General features: G+C 40.8%; 1 protein-coding gene across 1 annotated transcript; it reads left to right on the forward strand.

Annotated features, from left to right (window-relative positions):
- The first annotated feature begins 5,296 nt into the window (after positions 1–5,296).
- ncl (nucleolin) lies at positions 5,297–13,552 on the forward strand. Its single transcript, XM_083888534.1, has 16 exons — positions 5,297–5,420; positions 6,458–6,556; positions 6,658–6,757; positions 7,101–7,214; positions 7,542–7,745; positions 7,951–8,091; positions 8,366–8,449; positions 8,615–8,738; positions 9,288–9,424; positions 10,266–10,392; positions 10,540–10,676; positions 11,051–11,183; positions 11,450–11,589; positions 11,794–11,920; positions 12,340–12,629; positions 12,829–13,552. The coding sequence occupies exons 1-16, from the start codon at positions 5,403–5,405 to the stop codon at positions 12,891–12,893; spliced, it is 2,040 nt and encodes a 679-aa protein (XP_083744660.1). The 5' UTR covers positions 5,297–5,402; the 3' UTR covers positions 12,894–13,552.
- The last annotated feature ends 1,442 nt before the right edge of the window (positions 13,553–14,994 follow it).

Raw genomic sequence — 14,994 nt, forward strand, 5'->3', positions numbered from 1 at the left:
TTATACCTGTACATTCGATTGTGACAATTTTTATAGAATTGAGCTTTCACCTGATGTAGTCAGGACCAGACCAGAATCTCAAAGGGAGACATGCTCAAGATGTGCATTTACTCCAGAACCAGAAGAGATGAATCTATTCTTTTGGCTACACTGTGTTTTCAAATTGTGTTGCAGTGATATAGCAGTGAAAAGCACAGTGAGACTTTATCCACAAGATTTTACAGTTTAAAAAAAAGGTAAATTACTGTAATTAGCATGACTATTCTACTGACACACATGATGGAAAACAAGAAAACAACACTGAGTACTTGCTGTGACTGAAACAATAGAAGCCACATTAACTCACTTCATGGTGCCCAAATTGGTGGTCACAGAAATGTTTAAAAATCCAGACAGAAACCTGGGCAATTTTGGGCTATTATTAAAACAAATCCCACCTGTTAAACATGGACAAAAGCTTCTTTAAAGCTAATGCAAGAAGCACATATTGTCCACTTTATCACACAGAGGCATGTATGATTGGCACGCCAGCATACCCCGGTTGTAATGAATAGTCATTTGAATTAATGTTGCCTTTTTATCTTATGAATTAGTCTGACCTTCGGCATTAAGACGAGAGAGAACTGTCCATTCTCTGTAAACACCATGGTTGATCATCAGTGTCTGAAATACTCACTCTGCCACATTAAAAGTCACTCAAATCACCTCTTTACCCATCTTCTGATGCTCAGCAGGTCGTCTTGACCATGTCCAGATGCTGAAATGCATCGATTTGCTGCCGTCTGATTGGCTGATTAGATACTTGGTTAATAATTGAAGATGAACAGGTATACCGAATGAAAAGACCAATTAGTGTGTACTGAAGATGATAGCGACTGAAATTTACTCCAAAAGTAGTTCATGTTGGTACCTTTGTAGGTTTGTATTAATTAAGTTAGTATCAAGTGTATTGCATATAAAGATACCATTGAAACACCCTTCAAAAAGATGAACGTGAGCATCTTCAGCCACATCTGAAGTACGTGGGGCTGAATTATATTATTGCTTTATTAAGTTTGATTCATAATAGCAAAAAATAACAGAAGATTTCCTTTATAACTCTAATTCACTTTATAACTCATGGAACTGGTACATTTTAGGGCTAATATTTGAATTGTGGTTAGGTTAAGGTTAGGATGAGGCATTAACTGTCCATGGTAAAGGTTCAGCACAACACTTTGTTTAGGCTTTTCACATGAATGGAAGTCAATGCAGTGTCCTAACAAGAATAGATGTGCATATCTGCGTGTGTTCTGAATACACAATGATATTAGTGATGACTCCAGGATGCAGTGAGAGAAAGTATGCAAGGTTGTCAATGTGTCACAAAAAAAACTTAGCATATACAACACTTAATTAATATTAACAACATCCAGATAATAAACTGCTTATTGGTTTATACAAAGTGTGACGCGGTGAGACTCCAGTATATACAAGGAAAGAGAGACTGTGAATTTCTAAGCCCAGAGGTTTGTGAAATAAGTGAGGGATGTAAAATGCAATGCTGCCTCTGTGTGGTGTTGAGGGTTAATTACTCAAATATGCTGCTCATTTCCCCTGGGAATTAATTGACCGATAACAGTAGCTTACTTTTTACACAAACAAGACAGACATACAGACAGATAAACCACACAGATATTTAGACTTTAATGTCTGTGTGGTTTATCATATATTTGAATCAATGGCAGATTATACATACATATCTTGCCTTTAGTAACAGTGCAAATCCAGGGTAAAGGTCCTAAATTGAAGCTGTTTTTATGTATGTATATGTGGCTAATATTCTCCTGTACATCCATCCATTATCTACCGCTTTATCCTCCACCAGAGGATCGCGGGGGGTGCTGTGCCTATCTCAGCTGACATTGGGCACCCTGGACAGTTCACCACTCCATCACAGGGTCACATATAGAGACAAACAATCATTCACTCACACTCTCACACCTACGGTCAATTTACTACACCAACTACTACACCAACCGTGGGCCTCCTATAAAAACAATATTCTAAAATATTTTACACACTTATGTATGTAGTGGGGCCCACGGTTGGTGTAGTGGTTAGCACTCTTGCCTTTGCAGCAAGAAGACCCGGGTTCCTGGGTTCGAGCCCCGTTTGGAACAACTTCGGAACAAGGGCCTTTCTGCAAGGAGTTTGCATGTTCTCCCCGTGTGTGCGTGGGTTTTCTCCGGGTTCTCCGGCTTCCTCCCACAGTCCAAAAACATGCGATATGGGGATTAAGTGAATTGGTCACTCTAAATTGACCGTAGGTGTGAGTGTGTGAATGGTTGTTTGTCTATATGTGGCCCTGTGATGGACTGGCGAACTGTCCAGGGTGTACCCTGCCTATCGCCCAATGTCTGCTGAGATAGGCACAGCACCCCCCGTGACCCTCTGGTGGAGGATGAAGCGGTAGATAATGGATGGATGGATGGATGTATGTAGTGCCTTTGGTAAGTGTAACACTAAACAAAAAAAGGCCTAAAGCCCAATTTATACTCCTGCGTAAAGTGCTCTGCGTAGCTACGCAGAGTCCTCTGCGTCGACGCAGAACCTGTCGAAGAGCCTCTGCGTCGTCTCCGGGTGCACGGAATATTTTTTAAGTGTCCGTCACTCCGTCAAGGGACTACGGAGACGGCAAGAGCTGCGATTGGTCCTCAGGACAGGCCGAGCTAAGCTGCTCTGTGCCGGCTCTCAGTGCGCTCCGGGCGTCCTGACAGAGGCGGAGCTGATCCCCGCCGATAACGCCGCTGCCGAACTATAAATACGTCATATCTTAACACACACAGCACATGTTTAGACTCTAAATGGCCAATTTCTCGCCTCAAATTATCTTAAAACTGCGTTCCGTGACACAGAAAAGTGAGAAACGGCCACTTTTTCAACAACAACAGTCTTTCTCTCTCTTTCTTTCTCGGACGCCATTGCTCACTGTAGCCTGAGGCAGAACAACCTTGCGCAGCGACCCCTACTGATCGGGCGGGAAATTGCAGCGAGTGTCCGTCACCACGACGCAGAAGTATAAATGCTCGAGGCGTCTCCGTGGTGACGCAGACGGATAACGCATACGCAGTCGGAGAAGTATAATGTGGCCTGTCATTATGATCAATGGAGAAGTGTTTTCCATTCATCATAGTGTTTTACATTGATCACATCAGTGTTCAACTGGTTCTTATAAATGTCTATTGATATGATGGTTTGTGTGTGTCATTTGAAAACAAAATACCATTTTGAGAAGAAATAACATTGTTTTGAATGTAAAGTTTCATTTTGCAGGAGAATTGAGGGGTTTTGCCCATTGTATGTGTTTTTTTGGATTTGTGTGTAGAGTTGTGAGAGCATGAGGCATGCTTTCAGAAAATGTGTGTAAACAATTGAGAAAAACTGTATTAAAACATTGAAAATACACAATTCGGAATAAAATAATTTACATTTTGTCTGGTTAAAAAGGATAAGAAATAATGCAAAGTGTATTATGTATGTAGATCATATATGTAAAACTGAAATTTCAAAAATCTTTAGGAAAAAAATATGCTTTCCAATTACACTGTGTTTAGACCCCCCTCAAATTTTGCATTTCAGGCTTTAAAGGGGTCTTGAGTGTTAATCAGGGGGGTCTAACCCCACAGACCCCCCTGTATTTCGCACAGTGGTTGTAGTGGACTTTTTAAATAACCATATCTTGCTCAGTTTTCTACCGATTTTCACACGGTTTGGTTTGTTATAAACGTCAGAGATGTAGTTATTATGAAACTGCATATTTATGAATAATTATAACCATGGGCTTTAAATAACATGAAACAGAACAGAAAGGTGCAATGATTATACATACACACACAAGGCATTTATGTTAAATCAATATATGGGCTACTAAAACTCAGGATAAAGAATGGCATGAGATATATGTATACTTTTATAATAGGAACATTTCTAATATAATAAAAATAATTGGAATTATTATAGGTTTAGTTTAAACAAGTAATAATTCAAATTATTGGATGGTATTAGTAATATTCCTATTAAAATCATTTGAATTATTATTACATGTTTAGTTTAAACAAGTAATATTGACAAGGTTGTCAATGTGTGACAAAAAAACGGAGCATATACAACCCTTAATTAATATTAACAACATCCAGATAAACTTCTTATTGGTTTATAGACAGTGTGATGCTGTGAGACTCATATACACAATGAAAGAGACACATGGAGTGCACTTCTAAGCCCAGAGCTTTGTGAAATAAGTGAGGGATGTAAAATGCAATGCTGCCTCTGTGTGGTGTTGAGGGTTAATTACTCAAACATACAGACAGAAAGACAAACCACACAGATATTTAGACCTTTATTTCTGTGTGGTTTAACCTATATTTGAATCAATGGCAGATTATACAATCTTGCTTTAGTGACAGTGCAAATACAACAAGGCAAAGGTCCTGCATCGACATCCCCACTGTAATTGATGAATTAATACAAGCAAAACATATTGTTGAGGAGGAACTATTCCTTTTCTATTTCACACTTTAGGCTCATGTGTTTCATATGCACAACAAATGGTAACTTAGTAGTAATTGGAGTAGGGCTGCAGTTAATGGTTATTTCCATTATTGATTAACCTGTTGACTATTTTCTCCTGCAATCAGATTATATTATCTATATGTATATGTGTGTGTGTTTGTGTGTGTGTGTGTTTGTGTTCATATATTAAAACCAAATAGTTTGATTGATTATCAAAAAAATATTTGCAGTAGTAATTTATCACCATATGTGTGTTTTTCTCTAAAAAATGTATAATAATATAATAGTATGCAGCAGCTCTTTGGAAGCAATTAATTAATGTAATGTACCATCAGCACGTGGTGTCCACATGTGGTTGATGGTTGATGGCAACTGGCCCAGACCACGTGGTTCATACAAACAGCTGCATGATGGGACATAAAGACCCTACTGTACGTGGAGTGAACGAGCCCAACAACAAATGTACGCACACGTAACTAAATATTTAGTGTTAAATTGGAAGGTTAAAGGGAATAAAATGTCGTAAAATGCACAGTGAGACGACGATTTAAATCACCAAATGTGTTTTCAAGTGTTGGCTCGTGTACTCGTCTGTTACGCCCCCTGTGTGCGAAAGCGAGGCGCGGTCACGCTGCAAATGTTCTTCTGATTGGGTGACACAGTCATGTGGGCGGGTCCGCGAGAACGCGCAGAGTAGGAGAGTTAGAAGCGCGTCGTCGACTCGTCTGTCTTTCCCGTCCTATGTCCCATCGTGTTGGTCGAAACACGTGTATGCGATAGCCATTTCCTTACCTGTCTGTCTTACATCGTCCAGTCGACCGTGTTTCACCGAAACACACAACAGCACCATGGTGAAGTTAGCAAAGGTAAGAAGAGACATTATTTTTGGTTGTTTTTTTTGGGGGGGGAGAACAATGTTTGTATTTGGTGGTGAAGATGTGCAGTCGTCGTCAAAATTAAGCCGCGAGGCCTTTACAGAGAAGTTACTGCATATATGTGGGGAAGAAACACACAACGGTATAAAATGTCACGTTGTAGCTCACGTGTTATGCTTTGTATTAAATAACGGTACCGTTACAGTGAGTATATGTATTGTGGATGCAGCGTGGAGGGGGATTATTTCTCTGCCGCCGAGAGCGGCCATGTTTGCTTCTAAAGATGGTTGTCTGGCCTGCTAACGAAACAAAATGGCATTCATGCGCGCTCTCGATTAAATAATGGGTGAGCTTTGGGATTCTCGGCCTAATGTGAATAAAACAAACGCCAACCGGTGACAAATGACTACTGGAAAACCAGTTATTTTAGCACATTGATCAACACGGTGTAGCTGGTAAGATGATAGCATTAGCACGGTGGTTTGCAACGTAAATGCAGAACTGAAACCGTTCTCCGTCCGTTAGTTGAAGAACTGATAGCGATACACGATATTTCCATATCACCTGTCGTTTAATAATTTGCACCAGGCGCTGTGTTTTTAAGTCGTTATGTCGACGTACGTATGAAAGTTCCTCATCGTACGCTAATGTAGCTAACACGTTAGCTTCCCCACCTCCTGCGCTCCACGTGGGTTGTGCGCCTGCTCCGAGTGACACACGAGGCAAACATCGAAAACGACACCGCCATTCAGATAGATGCATCTTTGTCTGAACGCGGTTCATGTGAAATGTCATATACAAATACTAGTTACAACTTTATTATATTTTCTTATATTGAAGTTAATCTCGTGATGTTTTCTTAAATTTGCCACATGGTAAAGACCCCACCCCCATGTCGGCAAATGCCCGGACTAGACTTGAGTAGATACTGAAGTTATGTGCTTTCACACATTTTTAACAAATCAATGCTGTTATAAGAATAATAATAATTTGGAGTAGTTTTTGACAGTTTACTCTATTTTTTACAGGCAGCAAACAAGCAGGGGGCCCAAAAGAAAAAGGCCCCCCCACCACCTAAAGAAGTGGAGGAGGAATCCAGCGAAGAGGACAGCAGTGAAGAGGAAGAGGTGCTCTATACTTTTTCAATTCAACTCCTACAATTTGGTATTTCTGTGCATTTTAATGTATGATGGATAAGCCATCAACTAATGCATGTCTTTTTCTGCAGGCCCCTCCTCCTAAAGCGGTGAAGAAAGCCACACCAGCTAAAGCAGCTGCTAAAAATGGCACTGTTGTCAAAAAAGCTGAAAGTGAAGATGATGAATCTGGTAAGTCATGAAATTTGACTTTGCTAATTTAACTGGATGTAAAGGTCATGTTTAGTGGTATGTAAAGCTGGGACTAGTGACCAAATGGAGAACCCCCTGGTCACCCCTCCCCCTTCAATTTCTTTGTTTGCCTAGTAAATAAACAAGTCGAGTGGACTTTGAAGTTCAGACACCCTGAATTAGTTAAAATGTAGCATTGTATTCATGCATTGACCCCCAGTGTGGGTTGAAGATACCATCCACCACTGCAACAATTGTGTATTACTGCTAGATTTGAAATTGTTCTTGATGAATGAATTGTGTAGGTCAATGTTAAGTCTTGTGAATTATACTTGTCCTACAGAGGAGGAATCCGAAGAGGAGGCCCCACCACCGAAGAAGACCCCTGCAAAGGCAACACCAGCCAAGGCAGCCCCTGCAAAGGCAGAGGAATCTGAGGATGACGATGATGAAGATGGTAAGACCTTGCACAGATTCACAAGCCCACTATTAACATAGACCCAATAAATCATTTTTTGAAGTATATGATCAGACACCCTCCATTTCTTGGCATGCGTGAAGTTGTTCAGTACTCATGTGTGGTATGTACGGAGGAAAAGTGAATGCAGCGCTATGTCTTCGGTACCAGTGTGTTTTTTGTCTGCTGGTTCTATCCTCAATCGCTGTGACAGTCTTGCATCTAATGACTGTGTGTGGAATATAAGGAGATTGACCAAGAGTATTGATACTATCTGAAAAGCAATGCCATTTTTCCGTTTCACAATTTCCTTTATAAATCGTCTAGATGATGAATCGGAGGAAGAAGCTCCACCACCCAAAAAAGGAGCCAAAGCTGCTGCTAAGCCCCCAGTGAAGGCTAAACCTGCAAAAGAGTCCTCTGAGGAGGAAGATGATGAATCTGAAGAGGAGGCCCCACCCCCCAAGAAGGCAGCCAAAGCCGCAAAGGCGAAGCCCGCTAAAGAGGCTTCTGATGATGAGGATGAAGATGGTTAGTGCCAACATCTTAACTTATTTTTAACCCTTATGTGGAAATGACATTGCCTGGGATTTAAAGTTGTTGCTATGTGATGATCAACAAGGGACTTAATACTGAAAACGTATGATGTCGCTCATTTGTGTCTGATGCAGGTTGTGATAATGTCATTTTGTGTTTTAGTGTCCCTCAGAAAGTTTGACAGTATGTGTGTTTTCAGAATCTGAAGAGGAGATGGACACCACTCCTGCTCCAGCCAAGGCAAAGAAAGCCGGCATGGTCAAGGCCAAGGAGGAGTCTGAAGAGGAGGATGAAGACGACGATGATGACGAGGAGGAGGATGAAGATGAGGAAGAAGAGGGTGAGTTTTGGAAGGAAACCTCGAATCTGGCCCACAATCTATTACTTGCCTAAAACAAACGAACAAGTTAGCATAAATCACAGTGGTGGGTGTTGTACCAAAAACAAAATAAACCCAGCACACTAAACTTTCACCAGAACATGCTTTAAAAAGTAAATCAAATAAAATAAATGTTGTATACCCCAAAACTGTTGTAAAATTTTCATGATATACATTTTTGGTCGTACTGCCTGGCACTACTTCAGACATGAATGAGCGTGTTTCAACTTTGCAGACGCCCCTGTGACACCTGGTAAGAGGAAGGCAGATGGCAAAAAAGATACACCACCTGCCAAAAAGGCAAAGGCAGAAGGTGAAGGTAAGAAGAATAGACTTTACAATCAAAATGTTTGCACTTTATGATGACAAAAAAGGGACTTAATACTGATGTGTGATGTCACCTTCTTATTCTGAATCTTTACAATTGTACTATTCAAAGTTCTACAAAAAAGCAGATTGGTACTTAACCTTCTCCTCCTTTTAGGGTTCTGTCTATTTGTTGGAAACTTAAACTTCAACAAAGATTTTGATGAAATCAAATCAGCCCTGAGGAAATTCTTCTCCAAGAACGACCTTGAGGTTGCCGATGTCCGGTTAGGAGGAACCAAGTAAGTGGGGGGAAAAAATTGGAGCTCCAACTGCCTGTTTTGGAATACGTGATTAATTCTCTTTATTCAGAATAAACATGCAGAGCATAGGTTTAGTTGACCTGGAACTGATTAACATGCTCATTATTGAACTAGCCTTTTTCTGGTCCAAAAAAAGTCAGTTTCTTGTCTTTTAATGTTCATACACCCTCCATTTCTTGGCATGCGTGAAGTTGTTCAGTACTCATGTGTGGTATGTACGGAGGTAAAGTAAATGCAGCGCTATGTCTTCGGTACCAGTGTGTTTTTTGTCTGCTGGTTCTATCCTCAATCGCTGTGACATTCTTACTTCTAATTGCTGTATGGGATATACAGAGATTATAATTAGAGGGTAGAGTGATTGTTTGTATCTGACGAGCATTCAGTTGGTTCAAACCCCATGTAAGTCATTTTATTAGTTCGCCATTTGTTCAAAATGTGTTTTAAAATGTAGCTTGTGCACCAAACGACTTGTGTCCTTTCCCCATTGTAACACATTTGTAATTGGACCTCCATCACTTGCCTCCACAGGAAATTTGGCTATGTGGACTTTTCAACTGAGGAGGACATGCAGAAGGCACTGGAGCTCAATGGCAAAAAGGTCATGGGCCAGGAGTTGAAGTTGGATAGGGCCCGCAGCAAAGAGACCTCACAGGAGGGCAAGAAAGGTGAATGACCGCTGTTTATTTTGTACACTTCCTGTTTTAATTTATCAAAGGGGGAAAATAAAAAGTATATCGGCCCTTCCCCAATACCTCCCCCAATGCCCCCCTAATTTCCCCTAACCTTAAATTATGCATGTTGGTGTGTAGGGGGAATAAGGGGAAATTGGGGTTTTTGTCCTTACCAACCCTCAAAGTGTAGTGAGCGCTGTAGTGAGCGCTGATGTGAGCTTAAAAAGAAGTGGAAGATGAAATTACTCATGATGCTTTGCATATTCAGTAAAAATTTGAGAAAATAATATATTTTCTCAAATAAGCACGTTATAGTGTCGAATTGTGTTAGTTTATGTTTCATATACAAACAAAGGACCAAGCTATTTAACTGTCAGAAAAAAACTTATGAAAGCAGCTAGCGAGCTACCTAGCTCTGCTGCATCTGGATAATTTAGTCAGTGTTTTGGATGCGTGTACTGGCATTCACTTGAACATGAATATGCTGGACTACTCAGATTTCAATCACATTCGTGATATAGTGTTTACGAGGATGAATAGAAATTGGGGTGACGGAGAAAAACAAACGCACCCAATACAACAGGCAACACAACGGCTAGATCTGCTGGCATTTTTCCTGAATGAAAATAGTAGCACGCTCCACCAGTAGAATTGTCAACATGACGTAGGTTGGCAAGTTCGTTAAGCTCACCAATTTGCCAATGCCAAATTGCATGTAGTGGTGTCCCAATATTTTAAACGGAACTGATATTTACATTTTTTAAATACTTAAAAAAAAATCTCTCCTCAAATTAAAATGTTCCTCGGGTCATTGAAAGTTTTCATTGTCCTACAGAGAGAGACGCCAAGACACTCTTTGTGAAAAACCTTCCCTTCTCTGCCACGGTTGAGGACCTAAAGGAAGTCTTTGAAGATGCAGTTGATGTCCGTTTGCCACAAGGCCAGAACGGCTCAAATAGAGGGTAAGCATGTAACATTTACGTTCTTAGTTCAGATGGTATCACTACAAGCTGACCTTTGTATGGAATCCTAGATGGATCTTTGTCTAAACCTGATTTAAACCTAAATTCAGTATTTTTCTACATGACGGATATTTCCTTCTCCGACAGCATTGCTTACATTGAATTTAAATCGGAGGCAGAGGCCGATAAAATGCTGGAGGAGGCACAGGGAGCAGATGTACAAGGACGGTCCATCATGGTTGACTATGTCGGTGATAAGAGTCAGAAGGGCGCCAGGGTGGGAGGTAAGCTCTTCGGGCAGTAAAGGAGGTCTTATTACTGAGAACTTGTTTGGTGCCATTTACAACTCCATCTTAAGAGAGAATGCATGATTTTACACTATGAGCCATTTCTATCTAGTGTTGTAACATGAACTTGGTGCACAATTCTAAGGTAAATATTACAATGGTGTGAGGTCCCTTATTATATAAATAATTATATTAGTTGGGGTTTCCCCCAAACCTGCTAAAGCTGGTGGAGGGGCCTCTCAGGTGGCCCGTTGTGTTTTTGTGAAAATATGAAATTATGACTAGTTATTGTAAGATATTTATTGACAGTTCTAATACACCAACTATTTATAACCCTAATAGTAATCCTAAATCTTCTTCCTTCTCAACAGGAGCAATGGGTGCTGCCTGTAAAACGCTGGTCGTGAATAATCTGGCCTTCAGTGCCACAGAGGACGCCTTGCAATCCACATTCGAGAAGGCTGTGTCCATTAGGCTTCCACAGAGAGATGGTAGACCCAAAGGGTAGGTGTTTTACCTCCCAACTTTGTTGTATGGATGTCATCAACTGTTGCACCTTCTCATGAGCTCCTCTTAATCTCACCCATGATTCTGCATGGATTCGCACGAGAAGTAGAGTCAGTGCAGAGTCAGAATAAGCTCACCCAAGCCTCCTATGGGTGTTGCATATGTCTGCTGTGCAACAACTAAAATTGTTTTACATCATATTCACTGTGGTATGTTCTGTTTTGAAATCTGCTCACTCTAATCCAATATACTTCTGTGTTTAGTTTTGCGTTTGTAGAGTTTGAGACCACAGATGATGCCAAGGACGCTTTGGAAAACCTCAACAACACAGAAATTGATGGTCGCACAATCCGACTGGAGTACAGCCAGAACAGTGGCAGAGATGGAGGAAGAGGAAACTCAGGTGTGTTATTAAACTCGACCCAAAAAGATTGATACGCGTTTGAATATTGTATACCATGGTGACTTGGCCAGAGACGATGAACATAATCCCCTGAAATTCTGTGATGATTCAATGATAGTCAGGTCCTGATCTGGTCTACATGCAACCTGAACTTGTCAAAAATGACACTAACCAAAAAATTGTAATTACCGCATCTGTGTTCAGGTCCAACAAAAACCCTGTTTGTGAAGGGTCTGTCTGAGGACACATCAGACCAGACTCTTAAAGATTCATTTGATGGCGCTGTAGGAGCGAGGATAGTCACAGACAGAGACACCGGCTCATCTAAAGGGTAAGTCTGAAAAATTGTGAATATTCCTTTTCTGGCAGCTGTCTCTTCTCGTGAGCACTGCTCTGTCCACAAATGACTACTGTAGAAGTAGCATGGACTTGCAGTTAAACGGGCAGCTTCCTCAGTGAAAGTTATCCATATCTGATTTGGAACAAAAGCAATGTAGTACGTAATGGCTTTCAAACACGAATGCAAAAGACGAATGAATGGGCATGTGTCTTTGCTTCCTGCATGCTCAAGTGCCACACCTGAACCCTCAGCAATCCACCCACTATTGTGAATGTGTTGCAATTTATTTGTATTTAGAGCCAAATATGTTATCTGAAGTCGCATGTCTGTGGGGAAAGAAACTTTTGAGCCAATTGCTATTGGTTGAGTGTTTCAAACATTGTCTCACCAGTTACCGTTTTGCTCCACAGCTTTGGCTTTGTAGACTTTGACAATGAGGATGACTGCAAAGCAGCCAAGGAGGCAATGGAGGACGGAGAGATCGATGGCAGCAAAGTGACCCTGGACTACGCTAAGCCCAAGGGTGAAGGCGGTTTTCGTGGAGGCAGAGGCGGTGGTGGATTCGGCGGCCGCGGAGGGGGCAGAGGAGGCCGCGGTGGATTCGGAGGATTTGGCGGTGGTCGTGGTGGCGGAGGAAGAGGTCGTGGTGGATTTGGCGGCCGCGGTGGTGGAGGCCGGGGAGGTGGACGTGGCTTTGGAGGTAAAGGGAGATTAATTTTTTACTGAAGTTGGTTAAATTGTTGGTTGGCACTTAACATTTTCTGTAAAATTATTTTAAGAATATGAAACAAAAGCCAAAATGATGATTTCCTGTTGACAAATTTTTAGTTACCAGAGCAAAGTTATCATTTTATGCTTGCTTTGCTCTTCTGGCTTAACGTGTCTGTTTTTCATTTTAGGCGGAAGAGGTGGTGGTGGATTTGGAGCCAAACCCCAAGGGAAGAAAATCAAGTTTGATGACTAAATAATTATTCTGTTCTACATTTTCAATGGACTCTGGTTTCATCAATTCAGAGCTTTTGGACATTCCGGAAAGCGTCGTTGATAAATATTTAACTGTTAACGGGCATTTTAGCCCTTTATTTAGATCCTTCAACCTTCCCCACGCTTGTGTGCCAGAATGGTACTTTTGACCTTTTCAACTTAAGTACTACGTGTGAGTACAGACTGTCTCAAATGCAAACCTGCACCTTTTGCCCTTGGTAGCTTACTTTTTCTTAAGGAGTAAAACGGAACGGGGTCTGGCAACAAGTTTGCAGTGGGAAAAAATGTGCGTCTTTGTCAGATACATTGTGTAAATTTAAACAGTTTGTATGATTTAATTTTACCTTTTGTAAAAAAAAAACACCCTTGTATCCTTTGTTTTTTTTTTGTTTTTATTATCATTTAGTTCTGTTGCCAAGTTTTACTGTAATGTGCAAAGAATATTTTGATAGTTGGATGGTAAGAATATGGCTTATGTTCATATCACGTTGGTGGGGCACGGACCATGTCCGTCGAAGGATGACTGGCTACATCTATGTAACATAAAATAGTGACATAAGATATTTGTAGTGCATCGACTAATTTTTTTTTCCCATCTGAGAATGAAAGCTTTTCATGTGATTGAATAAAACTGTGTAGGTGGTGATTTTTATATACCAGCTCTCATTGCACTCATTAATGTGAAGAAGGTTAATATGCACCAACCCTGTCTTTTGTTCAGTCCATTTGCAGGGTCACTACCCATGTGAAGGCTAAACCACATTTCCAATTTGTGACTATTTAATTGTTTTGCATGGTCATGAAACCCATGTGACTGACATGTTTAAGCCTTAGCAAAAACTGGGACTACACACAACTGACTTGTCATCACCTTGGAAACGAACAAAAAGCTGTTTGACTTGTCCACTAGATGGCAGTCTTTGCTAGCTTTTTGGATCTGGGCAAAAGTGAAACTGCTCACCATCGGTGTTTTTATAGATGCAGATTCAGTGAAATTGTCTTTCAGTGTCGTATCTTTCACCATTTTTTTTTCATGTTCACCTGTATGGTAGTATAGAGAATGTTCATCTAGAGTTTTAACGTAACACAATGACAAATTTCTAGCCATTCCTTAATGTTTGCTGAATTGCATATCCGAGCGAGGCCAGTGAAACTATATGGGTTGATGTCATAAGTAAAAAGGCAGGTCACACTTCAGGCTTTGCTGTCCAACCTACTTCCCTCTCCATTTTTCAAAAACAAACATTTTATTGTGTTTGTGTGCCTTTGGTCCTAAATTTGTAGTTTTAGAGGTTTCTGGTGTAGACGCTTGCTGGTAAATGTGAGCTTTTGCTGAGAGGGAGTGGGTGTCTCTCGTCAGTGACACAGTTAGCTGACGCCTGTATGCTGTTATCTCAAGGACCCTTCAGCTCAACGGGGACCTTTGTTCCTGAGGTTGCATGGGCAGGAGGTGCTGATGATGGCACCACTAAAAGCCTCTATTTAGAGATCTGTTGCTCTCTGCCATGAACAGTGACAGAGGTCATGCTAGCTTTTCTTGTGACATGGCAGCTCTCTGGTATTAACTGCCTCCATTTATGTTTATTTTTCTTTTTTAAGATGTATTACATATTACTAGTGTTATGTTAAAATATGTATGTAATCTCAATTATACACAGTTTAATAGATGGGGCCAAACACAAGGTTTGATATCTTACAGAGCTTAGATGTTCCACTGGTAACCTTGTAATCCAGAATGGCTATGAAAATCCAGATTTTGAGGCATAATATGATAGATGCGGTAGAAGATGTGACTGGTGGAAGCCAACGGCTGGTTCACACTGGCATACACTGATACTTTTTCTCATTTGTTTATCGACTGGTCTGAAAAGGGCATTATTGAGTTTAAACAAATCCTAAATTATCTTCCCAGTAAATGTATGTCATGGTTGTGGTGTTCCCACAGGTACTTGAGTTTGTACTTTTGGCATCTGCAAGACTTTGAAGATAGTCCTAATAGGGAGTGCTTAAAATGGATATGAATGTGAATGGTCTCCCTTGTTTATTAAAACACCACCTACTATTCATGCGTCTTGCGTTTC

The sequence above is a fragment of the Microchirus variegatus genome (genome assembly GCF_963457635.1).
Source record: "Microchirus variegatus genome assembly, chromosome: 4".
NCBI lineage: Eukaryota > Metazoa > Chordata > Actinopteri > Pleuronectiformes > Soleidae > Microchirus > Microchirus variegatus.

Excerpts from the sequence above, each read along its gene's own strand:
- ncl (XM_083888534.1), top strand. Across the intron at positions 10,393-10,539 it reads CAGAACGGCTCAAATAGAGG|CATTGCTTACATTGAATTTA; the intron begins GTAAGCATGTAA and ends CTTCTCCGACAG. Across the intron at positions 12,630-12,828 it reads AGGTGGACGTGGCTTTGGAG|GCGGAAGAGGTGGTGGTGGA; the intron begins GTAAAGGGAGAT and ends TTTTCATTTTAG.